Source organism: Sphaeramia orbicularis, chromosome 11 (assembly GCF_902148855.1).
Source record: "Sphaeramia orbicularis chromosome 11, fSphaOr1.1, whole genome shotgun sequence".
In the NCBI taxonomy this organism is placed as follows: Eukaryota; Metazoa; Chordata; class Actinopteri; order Kurtiformes; family Apogonidae; genus Sphaeramia; species Sphaeramia orbicularis.
The window spans coordinates 25,303,853-25,319,711 of NC_043967.1; the positions used below are offsets into that span (position 1 = coordinate 25,303,853).

The 15,859-nt window shown below is 38.5% G+C and overlaps 2 protein-coding genes across 2 annotated transcripts; both read right to left on the minus strand.

Moving 5' to 3' along the window:
• Positions 1 to 2,034: 2,034 nt before the first annotated feature.
• On the minus strand, positions 2,035 to 8,270 carry LOC115428549 (tissue alpha-L-fucosidase). The gene is made up of 8 exons (XM_030147659.1): positions 7,793 to 8,270; positions 7,436 to 7,570; positions 6,996 to 7,133; positions 6,437 to 6,542; positions 6,147 to 6,347; positions 5,080 to 5,270; positions 4,020 to 4,119; positions 2,035 to 2,420 (listed from the first exon to the last, which is right to left on the minus strand). Exons 1-8 carry the CDS (start codon positions 8,137 to 8,139, stop codon positions 2,286 to 2,288), a joined length of 1,353 nt encoding a protein of 450 aa, XP_030003519.1. The 5' UTR covers positions 8,140 to 8,270; the 3' UTR covers positions 2,035 to 2,285.
• A 371-nt stretch (positions 8,271 to 8,641) lies between these two features.
• Positions 8,642 to 15,269, minus strand: zbtb8b (zinc finger and BTB domain containing 8B). Its single transcript, XM_030147658.1, has 5 exons — positions 15,152 to 15,269; positions 14,028 to 14,220; positions 12,710 to 13,613; positions 10,991 to 11,169; positions 8,642 to 9,458 (listed from the first exon to the last, which is right to left on the minus strand). The coding sequence occupies exons 2-5, from the start codon at positions 14,199 to 14,201 to the stop codon at positions 9,144 to 9,146; spliced, it is 1,572 nt and encodes a 523-aa protein (XP_030003518.1). The 5' UTR covers positions 14,202 to 14,220; positions 15,152 to 15,269; the 3' UTR covers positions 8,642 to 9,143.
• Between the last annotated feature and the right edge of the window lie 590 nt (positions 15,270 to 15,859).

Here is a 15,859-nt window from a genome sequence, read left to right on the forward strand (position 1 = left end):
CAATATTGATATTTATTGATAAATATCGATATCTCCAATACCAGATCTTTACACTCTAGAATCAGTTCACAAATCAAAATATCAATACTTTTGATATTTTGGTCATTTGAGGTAATGTATGTCAGGAACACAGTCAAAAGTAGCTAAACTATTGGGATCTTATCCAAATGATACGCGATTGGTGGGGACTACTTCTTCTTCCGCCTGGGTCAGTCCTTCCCAGCCCTAAGCAAACTAACAGTGAGATACCTGGGAATGACTGCCACTTCTGGACCAGCAGAGAGAGTGAGGTTCTGAGCAAAATACAGACCAGAATAAAGGGGAAAACAGTAAATATACTATTGTTCTGTAACAAAAACTTGTGAATGAGGGAAAGTGTCGATGTTGGATGCTTTTGTTGGTGTTACATGTTGAGTATTTTCATGTTTCATGTTAACACGTTCATGTAACTGAATTAATATGCAAGTTTTTATTTTTATAATAGTTCTTAACAATTAAACAATAATTACTCTCATGTTTTGCATTCTTTATGTAGTTATGATTTAAAATAGACTTTCTTTTTATTTTCCAGACATTAAATGTATTTGTACAGAGTATCGGTATCAGATCGTTAACGTCGATACCAGCCTGAATTTTACTCGGTATCGAATCGGAAAGAAAATCCGTGATATAGAACATCACTTGCGCAAGACATACATGAACCACGTGTTTCAACTTTCAACATTATTTATCCTTAGGAAAGGAAATTCAGTGTACAGCAGGGGTCATAAACACTTGAGCCTGATCACCGTAGTGGCGACATCAAAGTGTGTCGCAACTCTCTCTCTCTATGGCTCTGGATGAGGCCTTATCCCCCAGCACATCAGGGTCTTGTTAAAAACAGAAGTGCTAACAAGCGCCGCACAGAACATCAAACGGGTCAAAATAGTCAGGCTGAAGTACCTGTCTCGCCTTGTTCCCAATCAAGGTTGTGTAACGGAGTGAGCAAGAGCAAGTGATTCACTCACACTTGTTAAAAGCGTCCTCGAAGCCTGTACAACCCATTGGAGACTGAATAAATATTTAACATCTACAAGAAAAGATTTAAGTATTTGAAGAGGTGATTATGTACCAGTGCAATAATGAATCACAGAGCAAAATGTTCAACATAATAACCACTTTGTGGATGTTTAAATCAGACAGACAGCAAGACATTTCCACCTGTTGAGTATGTGTTAAAAGCATTTTTCAACACATTTAACCCAAAAAGGCCCAAACAGCTGCCAGCGACCAAAAGCATCTACTCATCTAATGTCTAATACCTGCTGATCCACTAATCCTATCAATACATGTAAATAATTGGTGTAAAATACAGTTTGCCATCTTTTCATGATCATCACATGTGGTAGTGAAAATCGAAACATCATCTTCTACAACATTAATTCACCAGTAAAACCCATGGAGTTTGTAAATGACAGTGGATGGAGATGCTTGGTTTTACGTTCAGTTACTGAGATCTTTGCTAAAAAAAAAAGTCACTTTTCTTCAGTCTTCCCTGTTGTAAAATAATATTTGAACTTACTCTGAGCTTTCATGAACATCTATATGATCAGTGAATTGAATATAGGGCAAAATACATGATTTAATGCAAAATACAGAGGATAATATTATAATAAATGGTGATAATTGCTTAAGAAAGGTTACATTAAGAGAAAAATTCATTTGGGAACTGCCACAAAAGTAGCCCTGAGTTGTTATGGGTTAATATCATCCAACTGCTGTAGATGAGAATACTAGTGTGTAAATAATAATAATAATAATAATAATAATAATAGGTATGTACGTACAGAAAAAAAAGTTATTTAAATTGCAGATACTCGTCTATATTTCCTGGTTTACTCTTAAATGTTCGGCCTGTCTTCTACACTTGGTTTTCTGTATTTTTTGCTGCTGTGAACAATACAATTTCCTGATGGTCAGATCAATAAAGTTATATCTTATCTTAATACAGATCACACATCATATTGAAAATTCAGTTGGGACAAAAAACATCTGTCAAGTCAAATGATTTTATTTTATGTTTTCATTTTGAGAGCATTGAGTAAAAAAATAAAACTCCATTTTCAAGCTTCAAATCATAAAAAAGAGCACATTTCTTAGTCAGAGATAAAGGTGGAATCATTGAAGCGGAGTGTTGAAAATTCCTTTAACATCGATGTGGACACATTCCTCAGTCATTTGGCAATCACACTGAAGACTTTTTCCAATCTTGACAATCAACATCTAAAGTTAAATTCTCTAGGACTTTACTTGATACCATCCAGTTTGAGAGTCCAAGCCTGACCTGGGACAAAGGGCAGTTCAGGAAGCAGGATAGTGAGGCCACCGCCAGGGCCGAGGGGAGACCAAGACAAGGGCTTCGCATTCCCCAGCAGAGTCACCTGGACAAAGAGCAGGAATTCAGTGCCTTATGCTTCATAGTGGTAAACATGCACAGATTTGGTCTTTAGATTCTCAGTGTTTAGCCCAATCCCAATTCACCCCTTAGCCCTCCCCCTTACCCCCACCCCTTGAAACGGAGCTGCAAGGGCTAGGGGTTGAAACATTCTCCTATGAAATGGGACAACCCTTCACGACTTGTTACGTCAACAGCAGTCATCGATGCCACTATAAACAAATGCGACAACTTTGTTTCCGAAAGTATTCACCATGCCGTCAGTACCTGTAACCGTCTCTGTTCCATGTGCTTTGGTCATCTTTTGATGGCTATCAACTATAAACCGCAGACGTACGATCTATAACACATCGAACTGGCACTAAATGATCGATCAAATGAAAGTTGTTTACGAAGAAAATGCGTACATTTGTGTGTTTCTTTCATCACACTGCTGCACTTTTTGGCTGTGTTTACCTCCATCTTGCCAATGATTTGAACAGAATTACTGGAAAATTCTTCTACCCCTCCGTTCACAGTGTAGTCCAGAAAAATCTCCGTTTCGAGGGCGACATAGCCCTCCGCCTTAGCCCTTCCCTTCCGACTAACTGAGAATCAGGACAACACTACCCCTTCACCCGTATGCGCAAAATGGAGGGGTAGGGCTAAGGGTTAGGGCTAAGGGGTGAATTGGGATTGGGCCTTTGTATTTACGTGCGTGTATATCCCAGTTTTGATTGTGTTGTATAGGGCATTTATGGGATGTACAAACAAATCATGTCAAATCCCTGTTGACATGATAAATACTAGTATCCTGATGACTCATTAGTGCTGCTGTTTGTGCTGTGTGATGTTTTAATTCAATCTGACATTTCATTAGCTGTTGCCAAAATTTAAAGTGACCGAGGCTGTAGAAGACAAGGGCACTTTGGTTTAGAACAGAATTAGCTCTATTAAATGCCAGCATCGTGTTGTGAATTTGTATAACGGAGACAAGATCACAACAGTTAAACATGTCCTCCAGATGTTATTCTGTCACCACATAGGAAAAGGAGGAGGTTGAAGCAGCTACAGCTGTGACTGAAGTGAGTGGGTCATAAATGAGTTACGTGACTGGTTTTAATGTTAATCCACAATAATGTTTTTGTAGTTTTTTCCACTGTGACCTGACTTGTTGCGTTGTTCTTTTTGGGGAATCGCCTTTTTTTTTTTTTAAATACAGACTTGAAATGGTCAGCTTTCTGATGTTTTTCCTAAGAATTTATAAGTATATTTAGTTTGTTTTATGACTAAAAGATAAAACTGTATGTCTGTTTCTGCTGTAGTTTTGCCACTGCTATGTTCTATATCTGTTACTTCATTTTGTTCCTGTGCAACTATAGGTAACCGGGTAAAGTGTTTACATGTAACAGTACCTTAGACACTCTTGGAATTCTTCAGCTTAAGTGTCTGAGTTTCTCAAAACCAGTATAAAGTCACATTCGGGATACTAAAACCAAGTATTGTGTTTACATGTGCAAACATAAAAACAGGTCCCTACTAAAGCCCAAAAGGATCCGGGATACTATTGTGCATATAAACACAGTCACTGTCTCAGGTTCTGTACCTGGGTGGTCACTGATGTTTTGGGCTCCAACAGCTGCACTGTAGACTTAGAGGGTTTGGTCGTCACAATGGCATAGACACTGCTACCTTTAGATGTGTACCTGGAAAAATTAACACAATATTTGCATATTTATTAATACATCAATTACAGTTTCCACTATGCCTTATTTTAAAAATAGGACCAATGGCCCTGAAGCTCACTGGCATGTTCTATCAAGAATCAATAACATGAATTTGTGAGGTTGTCAGGTTCTGCTGCTATGTTAGAGTCCTGTTGTCTTGACACAGGAGATCAATGTCCTAACAGAAGTGGGTGGTACTTTTCCTGGAGGATAACTCAACAAATTAGATGAAAGTCCATATATGACTTCCTATCAGTGCTCAATAGCAACTATATTGATGTCTCTAACCATTACCATGTTATAAGCCATCAAAATATGGCCCCTTAAAAGGAAAGGCACATTTTCAATATACATGAAGCTACATAAAAAATTGAAATACATCCAACCATCAGTTTTGGAGAAGAAGATTGTTGAAATACAGACATTTGTGACCTTGAGTTTTTCACCTTCAAGGTCACTCAAGGTCAAAGGTCATGAATCTAAATGAAAGTCCATATATGACTTCTTATCAGTGATCAGTAGTAACTATATTGATATCTCTAACCATTACCATGTTATAAGCCATCAAAAGATGGTCGATTATAAGTAAAGGCAAATTTTTAATATTTCAAAAATTTGTCAAAAATTTAAATATATCAAAAACTGTGAACAAATTTTGTGGACATTGTCCCAAGAAGGCTAAATAAAAAATATGAAATGCATGAATTTGAACCAGTAGTTATGTCAGAGAAGTATTAAAAGAAATTATTAACAAAGACGACGCCGGACACAGCGGCTTCACAATAGCTCATGAACTATCTGCCACTGAGCTAAAAAAGGTCTCACAGAAACCAAGTGTTGAAACAATTCATGGAAATACTAAAAACTTAAGCTCTACAACCCATTTCAAGTTCATTTCTCAGAGGTTCTGCAAGGACTTCACTCCTCCTCCCTCCTTACCAGACTGGTATAGTAGTGTTCTCGAACTGGACCCTCCACGGTTTAGAGGCGTAGATGGCCTCCCCGTTGATTTGCATCCAAGCACCAACGCCCCTCAGCCTCTCCTCAAACACAGCGGGGATCATCCCGTCTGGAGTGGGGCCCACGTTCAGGAGGTAGTTACCTCCCATAGCTATGGTGCGAACCAGGTCCTGTAACAAAAGAAATCACCCAGTGTGTTGACAGTGCAGTGGCTTCTCTCATGGATTTCTGAGACCAGTTATCCTGACACACTAAAACATGTTGAGATCAGAACCAACATTTCTTGAGGTTTCAACAAGTTAAAGTTAGGACTGTTTAAGATCTATTTCACATCTATAACAGTTCAAAAGTAGGAAGGACATAGAGGAAAATCATAGTTCCAGACATTAAACTGAGCTGATCCAGACTACTAAGACTTGTGTATATAAAAGACCGTAAGAGTAATGTGTGTCTATATTCTACCTTGCCTAAATCAAGGTGTAGTGGGCTTTCAATTTGTTATTTCCTTCAGGATTCAAATATTAAATCTGCTTTTTATTTTTCATATTCAATGAAATAAGGCTAAAAAGAAACTATTTTAACTTGCTAATTCCAGAAGTATTATCTTATTAATTAAAGGATGCACCACATTAACCCAAACACTAACTGGATGTGTAGCAATAAATTCTGAAGGCTACACCATTTCGTACTGCGTGATCAATATCATTTTTTGAAGATACATTTAAAAAGAGAGTGAAATCAATGCAACTTTATAAAAAAAAAAAATTACTTTCACAGTCTAATTTTAAAGACCTGTCAGAGTCCTACCACTGAAAACAAAAGGCCTAAAGTTAATTATTTTCTTCTTCTTCTTTTTCATTTTAATTTTAGTTTTAAAGGCCTTTTAGAAGACCACTAGAAACCCTTAGGGGAATTACAACAGGCATGTCCTCTGTACAGTAGAACAGTGGAATGGACAATGGAATTACTACTCCTTATACACTTACAAGTCTTACACAAAACTGGATTTATCTTCACAGCTTTGGTAAATAAAAATCCATCCTTACTGCTATGATTGTGGGTAAATCCATCAGTTCATTGAGCCTCATGTTTCGACGATAACCCCAGGAAAAAGTGTCCACGGATGTGCACTTCTCCCACTTGTGCTTGGGCAGCTGGCCTGGAGTGTATTTGTCATCACAGTTGTAGTAGCCACCGTGTTTACAAGCACAGCCTGCTCCCCATCTGTCATTGGTCACAACAGTATCCTGAAATAAACCCGACATGCTAAGTATGTGCTGAAATATGAGATAAGAGACTTTGATAGCTCTTGTGCAGTTTCACTTCCTTGTCATACTTTAACAGGGCTGTCATTGTAGAGCCAGGCCAGGAACTCGGTGGAGTTCCAGTATGTGTCAGGTGCTTCCCAGTCTCCATCAGACCAGATCACTTCAGGTCTGTACCTGAAAAGCAACGAGAAGGTTTAAACATATTAGTACGATGTTGTATTGCACTCTAGCACTGCTCTAAAACCATCAGAAAGCCAAATGATTAAGGTAAACAAATCTGTAGAAACTCACTGCATCCATGAAAGAAAAGAAAATAGAGTTTGTATGTCATTATAATAACTTTCTACCTTTTAATTAATAGGAAGAATGGAATAATATGCAAGCTATAGAAAACAATGCCGACATTACAAGGAAGTAAATTTTTCCATAACACATCATTCCTACCATTATTATGCAATCATAGGCACATTTGCTGAAGATTTTAATTTGTATTCTGAAAGACAACTGTTCAAAGATATCCAAATTAAGACATGAATGAAATCTCTGAACACAATCTTGAGATATAGAGTTTTTACATAAACAACTCATCATTAAGAGTTAAGGTTTCTATTTCCATTCAAAACATACCTTACAACCATATTATAAAGCTCTGGGAGCAGTTTATGCAACACAAACTCCTGTGTTTTGAAGCCGTTCTTCTTGTCATTCAGGTAGAGAGGATTGAACCACTCATACAAGGAGTTATAGAGTCCATAGTGCAGGGACCTAAAGGTGCAAACATAGAAAAGTCACATCAGCTGTAGACAGTCTTTGCACACTCATATTAAATGGTGACTGGAATTACACTTTTACAGCACTTTTGTACCTCAGTGCTTTAGAATAGCTCCCATTCATCCATTCACACCAGAGGAACAGTCACTGAGAACAACCTGGGGTTCAACTTGGACATGTGGACGGGCTCAGGGGTCAAACCACCACCCATTCTATCTCCACATTTCAAAACCAATACAAATACCAATACACGTGCTATGTTTCATACTGTGGGCAGTGAAGACCAAGGGTCCCACCTGTTGCGCACTGCCTGTCCCAGGTCTCCCACCAGGTCCCTGTGAGGACCAGTATCAACAGAGTTCCAATTCCACGAGTGGGGGGACCCCCAGTTAGTGAATCCTTCATGGTGTTTAGCGGTCAGGACCACATACCTGTATTTGGAGATGTGAAACAAACATACCGGAAGTGAAACCTGGTGACATAGGTAGTTAGCCATCATCATTATCATCATCATCCTCATCTTTGATGCCGAACCAAGGAGTCTATTTAAAAACAGACTAGCAACAAATTAAAAAAAAAAAAAAAAAAAGAAAAAAAAAAGAAAGTGTCGTTAGTGTCTCGTGCGATCAACGGTACATAACACGCGCACTCACCTTGCACCAGAAGCCTTGAATATGTCCGCCCACTCTTCCGGGTTGAAGAACTGCGCGTGAAACTCAGGCGCAAACTCCGGGTAGCTGAACCCAGGTGGGTAGTTTTTGGACATGAAACTCACACACTTCGGGTCCGGAGGCTGTTGGCCCTGCCAGTGCCACCAGAACCACTCACTATCGAACCCCGGGACGGAAAACACCCCCCAGTGGATGAAAATGCCCAGCTTGGCTTCGTCGTACCATGAAGGCAGGGGTCTGGCGTCCAGGCTGGTCCAGTTGGCAGTGTAGCGAGCCCCAGTTTGAGACACGAAAATGCCGATAAAGAGGAAAACCGGTAAAGATGTCATAATGTCAGGATACACAGGGTGGAGCTGGCAACTATTAAACCAGTCCGGTCTCGTTCCGCTGCACCGCGGACAACTTAATGCAACTAGTTTTTATTTACCCCATTCAGGAAGTAGTGTCATCACAAGACTGGTCACATGACTAGTCACGTGAGTGTGAATCTTTTTTTTCCTTTCTTTTTGACTGTAACTTTATTAATAACATGTTCCCATCGACTTTTTCCAGCTTCTTTAGTACCTGCTTATGTCTCAGTATTTTTTTAAACAATGTTTTTCATTCTTTGACCCTAAATTATACAGTAAATTCATAAATCCAAACCTTAAATTGTTTCAGCTGTCAAAGACACTGCAACTCCTTCTTGCCAAAACCTAGATTCACAAAACTAAGATTTTTATTTATTTATTTGGCATTTTCTTTGGCCAGTGGTTTATTAGTCCAATGTAAGAAGATGGTTTGAGGATGAGATCAACAGACATCCTCACAGAACAAAAACTAAATACCATTATGTTCAGATATGATTTTATTTATTCCAATGTGGGGAAACTTAATGTTACCAGCAACATTTCATCCTTAATCCCAATGGCACCTTTCTACTTACAAATGTATTAATGATTTTTTTTTTTCTGAACTTCAGTATTTCACGGTCAGATGATACAAAATCCTACAAAACATGTATTATCAAAACAGAACAGAACTTTCTGGCACTTCTAGTCTCTATGTACGGCACATTCAGAGGGGTGAGGAAATATGCAAATGAAATTAAAGGAGATTTATGAGTAAAAAAAAAAAAAGAAAAGAAAAAAATCAATAAATAATCAAATTACTACAATAGAAAGTCATGATGTTGATGAATGGTGTCCACAACAGACAAAAGCAACCTATTTTCAAAAAAATAGATCAATAAATATGGTACGATTAAAGTTATAATTTAACATCAAATGGTCACAGTTAAAAATAGAGCAGTTCAAGGAATGGTTTTCCTGTCTGAGCACAGAGGGCTACATATTCACAGTGTATGAGCTACATCAGAGCAGACAGCCAGCTGCCTGTCAAGCATCTGCTTCTCCACTAAGTCCTCCACTCGGCCCACTTCTACTTCATCTACGTCATCCATAAAACTGGACCAATCTGTGCCTCCGTCCGTGCGCTCCATGGGCTCCGGTTGGCTGACGGGGTGAACGGGGACGGAATCGTCATGAGTGGTGGTCACGCAGTTGCAGCTATCGCAGATGCCGAAGCGCCTGAGGCCTGGGGACACACCGGCGCCGGTGAAGGTCCGTCTGCAGCTTTTACAGGATACAGGCCAGTAGTGTCTGTGAACCTGTCATAGGCAAACAGGAAAACATACAAGGTGTGAATCATACTGCAGATGACATCCTTTAGTTATTACAGGAGAAAATAAGTGTTTCTCGTGCAAATTCACACCTAGACACATCAGTCTTTAACTCTTAAATATTTCTAGAAGTAGACAATATATTGAATATACTTGATGTGTTCTGGCTTGTTCTATGTGAGACAGTAAATGACTATTGTGTCTGTTACAGAGAATCACTCATCTTTAATGGAGCATTATTAGTTTATTCAGTGCTGCTTTTCTAGCAGCCCAGGAAACTCACATTTCACATCATGCGACACAGTCTATGACATCTGTGCAATCATGTCATTTACTGAGAAACACACTCAGGGGAGAGGCGAGGAAAAGAAACAGACAATTAACTGAGTCAGAGAACAGCAATTTCACAGTGCGCTGTATAAAAGAGATAAATAGACAGTGAACACAGATGTACTTCAACATTGAAAACACCTGTTAACATGCTCCATGGGCAGTTCATAACCAGTAGGTCTTGTATGTTCAAATAAAAACCAGTTTCATTTTCAAAACTATGATCTCACATTTATTAATTCCTATAAACAAGAACTATTTTGAGACAGAGCATGACCATTTTGGACAAAGTTACACAATGAGATCCAAACTGAGTACTTAGGAAATACATTATTAATTATTTGAGTATTAGTTTTTATAACTTTAATGTGAGGCAGAATAAAATATTGTAGAATTATTACTCAACTACTACTTGTTTCTAATTTGTCAGTTGTTGACTCCATACAGATATTGATACAAGTACTCAGATAATACAATTCCCACTAATGGAAAAAATAGAAGTATTTATAGTGCAATAATATTCAATCAAAATATATCAAGATGTATTCATTCATTTATCCTCCTGAGACCCAGGAAAATAAAAGTTTTAGCTTTTTTACATTAAAAAATTGTCATGATTGGAAACTGCATAATGCAACAGTTTTTTTAGATGCATTTTTTAAAAGTAATTTTTATTTATTTATTTATTTTTTTCATGGAATATCCTTTGCAATGGACAGCATTTTTTAAGTAAAACTGTCAAACTTTTGTCCACTACAGAGGACAAAAATGCATTGCTGGGTCTCAGGAGGACATATGGTGAATACATCTTGCATTATCAGTGTGTAAGATTAGCATGCACCTGTGTAAATTTTGTATTGGGTTCTGTTTCGCCAACTCTGCTTCTAGGCTACCACTGTCCCTGTTGTCTACATCCTTATTAACAGCTTGTACACTGAGGACTTGAGTCAGCTTTTCTGCAAAAATCCTGACAACCAAGTTCTTCAGTGCTTCTCTTCTTCCTTTACAGGAGCAATAGTTCAACATCAGCTACAGTTAGCTTAAAACGTCAACAAACGATCAGCTCCCAGAGCAAACACGCAGTAAAACAAGCTTAAGGACAAGACAAGAATCATATCTTAAAAAAATGAACATGTGAATTCAGTATTTAAGAAAAAAACACCACTGATCATTATGCATCAGGTCCTTACACTGAGGGCATGACTGCGAAGATGTTCCTGCCTCGTGAACCTCTTGCCGCACATCGGGCAGGGAAAGGGCCGCTCTCCTGTATGGCAGCGGATGTGTCGTTTCATGATTCCTTTCTGCTTGGCCGTATATGGACAGAACGGGCACTTGTGGAGTTTGACAGGCACTACCAAGCCATCACCTGCAGAGGGAGACAGAGGACAATAATTTCAATTTGCCTCTAAAAAACAACAGTACTACATGAGAACAGTAAGGTTTTCAACACAACTACATGCCGTCAGCTCAGATATTGGGTTTACGAAGTTTCTGCAAGTTTCAAAATGTTAAATTTAAGACTTTTCAAGACCCAAGTGATGGCACTTCGGATCGATTTCACCTTTGCAAAATAGTGTCTTTGACTTATAATATGAGGTCTCTCTTAATAAACCCTACAAATCCAGTGGTACAAGTGGTACAATTTAAGGCTTTTCACACTTTAAGGTTTTAACAATCTCACAATAGGGGAACATGAGTTGAAAAAGCACATTTATATCTTCATTACTCATATGACTGTTTTGTCACTAGATGGATCAATGGCAGCAATTTGCTGATTGCTTTTATGGCTGCTGTATGCTTGTTTTTTTCCCCTCACTCTAAAGCCTCTACACCAAAGCTATAAACTGACTTATACAAGATTTCAGAGGTGTGAAATTCATTATTTTCACAGGTTTCACACATGCACTAGAGGCCCTATTTTTGAATCAGATCTCATTAGACCCTTCTGGATCAAGGAGACACATCTCACATTCCACTGATTGAGCTGCACAGTTTATATTAGAATTTATTGAGTCAATGTTTGTTTTTATTTTTGTAATAAGGCGTTTATTTTGTATAGTGTTTTATGTGTGTTTTTAGTGTGGATGTATGGCTGAAATTTCTGTTTTATGTAACTTCTGCTGCTGCTGTTTTCTCTATATGTGTGTAATATGTTATTGTATTTACATATTTCAGTTTTCAGGTATCTACAGAGAATTCATTTTCCTCAACTTTTCTTCTTTCTCCCTACATTTTAATATTTGTCTGTCAAAGCAGTTACATTACTTAATTTTAAATCCTTTGAGGAGAATTACTGATTATTTATATTTTGCATCTCTGCGCACTTTCCTATCAAAATCGACCTCTAAATCTAAATTGGTAAAACACAGAAAAGACATGATCCCTTGGTATATCCACCAGCTCAAAACATGCACGACAAACATAAGAAAACGAAAATGGTGTTTTCGACAAAGTACGATGAAACACACATGAATGGAGGACTGGATAAAAAGTATCAGGGTTTTGAGTTCTGTTGCTGACGTTGAAAAATTATGTGCACACTGGAGCATTATTATTATTGTTGTTTGTTTGTTTGCAGATAGAATTGGAGTACAAGCCTGTACTTTTCCACTTTTAAGTTGAATCGCTACTACTTTTACCAGAGTATTTTTATTTTTTCAATCTTTACTCCTGCTTGAGTAAAGAATGTACAGAATTTTGCCACCAGGGTTTACAACTGACACATCAACCTCATAATCAAATAATTTTCAAGGACCTGTCAGAATTGTTTTCAAACATTTTAAAGCCACAGAACAACTATTAATAACGTTTCTAAATGTATTTATCTCACTTATCGCAAAACATATGTTACAGGATTTCCACAGTCACAGCTCACATCTTAAGTTTGGTTTGCTGAAGTCAATTACCTGTGTCCTCTCCTAGCCAATCAGGCGGTGTCTCCATGATGGACGATCCCACAAATGCTAAACCTTCATCCATTCTACCTCCTCCTGTGCTGCTTCCTAGTCCTTGAGTAAAGCGTTGCCCATCTTTGTCCCCCAATGGGCTGGGACCTTCACCTCTGGACAGCATTTCTATCAGCTGCCTTGCGTTAAAGGAAGGGCTGTATCCCAATGGAGAGCGCTCATTTGAGGGAGAGGGACTTGGTGGAAGTAGCCTGCTATTATGAGGATTATGGAGAGGGGGGGCAGGATATGAGGCAACAACTTTCAAGTCAGGGGACTCTATGAGTTCAGGGTCATCAGGGTCATACTCAGTCTTAGGATTTACTAATTCTGGGGTCAAAGCAGAGGATGATGATGATGACAGGTTAGTCTGGTCTATGTGACCCTTCTGTCCTTCATTCCCAGATGTAAACTCTTCTCTGGAATGGTAGTCACTGTCAAGATCTCTACTGGTACCTGGAGGGGTGGTTGCAGGAACAGACAAGGGGGTCCTCTCAGTCTGTGAACTCAAACCTGAGCCTCTGTCTGCCTCTGCAACCTGTGAATGAAGCTCTGCAGCTCCAGCACGACTGGAGTTAGTAGCTGCAGGTGTACCACTGTCTGCAGGACCCTTATCTTTTGCCTGGTTCTCCCTCTCCATGTTCCGCTCTGACTCTTTGTTGCATATTTCCAAAGATGAGCGGATGTATCCCTTACAGAAGTTCACCAGATCCGTCATCTGTAAATAGCTGGCTGCTGACATCACCTCAATAACATTACTTCTGTTTAGAGCCAAGCGGCCAGAGTACAGGAAGTCCAGGATAATAGAAAAGGCATCAGCTGTCACAATGTCCAGTGAGGCTGTGCTGTGCCGCTGGCCACTATCCTAAAAAAAGACAGAAAAGAAGAAAGTTCAAGACAAATTATTTCATGCATACAAAACATTTCAGTTTGTACGGCCATAAAATTAGACTGACGGACAAATCCAATTTTCACAACAGTGATGACAATTCTTACTTTGGCCATATTTTACAATTGTAAGTCCAGATTTACCATCTCATAGCTGTGGGCTTAAACTAATGTGAAATTAATTATGATTTTCGAATAGGTTATAAAGAAGGATTTCTTTTGCAGTCATTGTTTTGATTCATTATTTTACCTCTAACTGTTTTTGCTCCCTTGATAATAACCAATGCAGTCCCTTACACCAGTTTTACTATATTTGAAGGGGTCAGATGCTACTTCTACACATCTGTCAGGTAACAACAGAGTTATAAGCAGAAACTATGCTTTTCATTACCTGGAGATAGTGAACCAGAAGAGCTCGGAAGTAGCCACTGCCTGCAAACAACACATTACGATGGGCTTTGAAGACCCGACCTTCAACATGGATGCTGCAGTCACAGAAGAAGTCCCGTTTACGCTGTTCGTTAAGCTCAAACAGCAGTTTTGGCAAGTAACAAGGCACTTCCATGACTACACGCCTCAGGGGTCTGTTAGGGAAAGAGGAAATAATGATGAAAGGGACGAGTGACTTTTTTTTTCTCAGGTGTGCTGGAAGAGGGAAACATCTAAAACATGCAGGATAGTAGCTCTTGAGGACCAGGGTTGGTGACCCCTATTTTAGATGTATCCCTCTTCCAACACACCTGATTCAAATAATAAGCCTATCATCAAGCTTCACCTTCCAACAAGACAATGACCCTAAACACACTAGCATTAGTTCAAAAGGGTGCTTCTACTCAGTACTGAGCAAAGGGTCTGAGTACTTGTGGCTATGTGATATTTTCGTTTTTCTTTTTTAATAAATCAGCAAAAATGTCTTCAGTTTTTTTTTTTTTTTCCTGTCAAAAAGGGGTGCTGTGTGTATACTGAGGGAAGAAAAGAACTTAAATGATTTCAGCAAATGGCTGCAATACAACAAAGAGTGAAAAATTTAAAGGGGTCTGAATATATTCCGTATCCGCTGTATCTGTTTTGCAACCGCCTCTAATGTTAAAAACTAAAAAAAAAACGTTTATCCTTGGTATCCATAAGTAACTTTGTGGAATACATGACTGTAAAGTTTATGTATGGGTGTCAGGATTAAACAGCATCTATGTTACATCTACAAGCTAACACACCAACCTATTGTCTAATACGCATTGGGCTTGTTTTCTTGTGGATCTTGCAACGTTATGGATCTGTTAACTCCCCACAAAGCAACAGGTTTAGTAAAGATTAAAAACTGTATATTGGACAGAAAAGTAACACGTCTGACAGAAGACAAAGGTGCTAAAGTTAAGTACCGTTATCTAAATTGTGTTGAGTTAAGATAGCTTGTGTTGCTAGCGCTATTATACTAACAGAACAGATTAACCACGCAGACTGTACTTTACAAAATATTCCGTACACAACAACATAAAAAGATATATGGCGTCTCACCTGTCCGCCTAAACGTCTTAATGTGACAAACCCTTTTCTATACAACACAAATATGCAACACACATTAGCACTGCTAGCTGTTCATACGGCCATGTCAACAAAAACCGAGAACTTCCGCTTTCTTCTTCTTCGTTGGTCCAGCGGACTGAACGCAGATTAGCTCAGTGCTGTCCTCTACTGGTGGAAAAATGGAACTGCTAATCCTCCTTTACTCACCATAAAGGAGATGATGCATCAGTGTCAATACAGACTCCAAGTCCTTTAACTCACAGAAGAGAAGCAGAAATTTGTGGTACAGGCACTTTATTTTAATTTTATTTTACTCTATATTTTATACACAGATATCTCAAAGGCAAATAATGCACCCTTTTCTCCATGAAATGTGTCTGACAGCTTTAGTTTTCACATTCATTTCCATTCTGTCCAGTTAAACCCACCTATCTCACAATGCATTCATTTCTAATATTTATCTTAAACTGAAAAATAGTGTTTCATCATTGGTTGAAGTTTAAATACTCCTTCTTAAGCTGATGTGTTTTGAAAAATTTAAATGTTTTTTTAAAATTATAAATGCATAAACAATAATTTCCCAAAATACACAAATAACATCACATTTTTTCTGTGAATCACATAATTACAGAAAATATTCCCAGTCATTTCAGACAACATTCGACTCATATTGCACATTAGTTGAATTCTATTTTCATT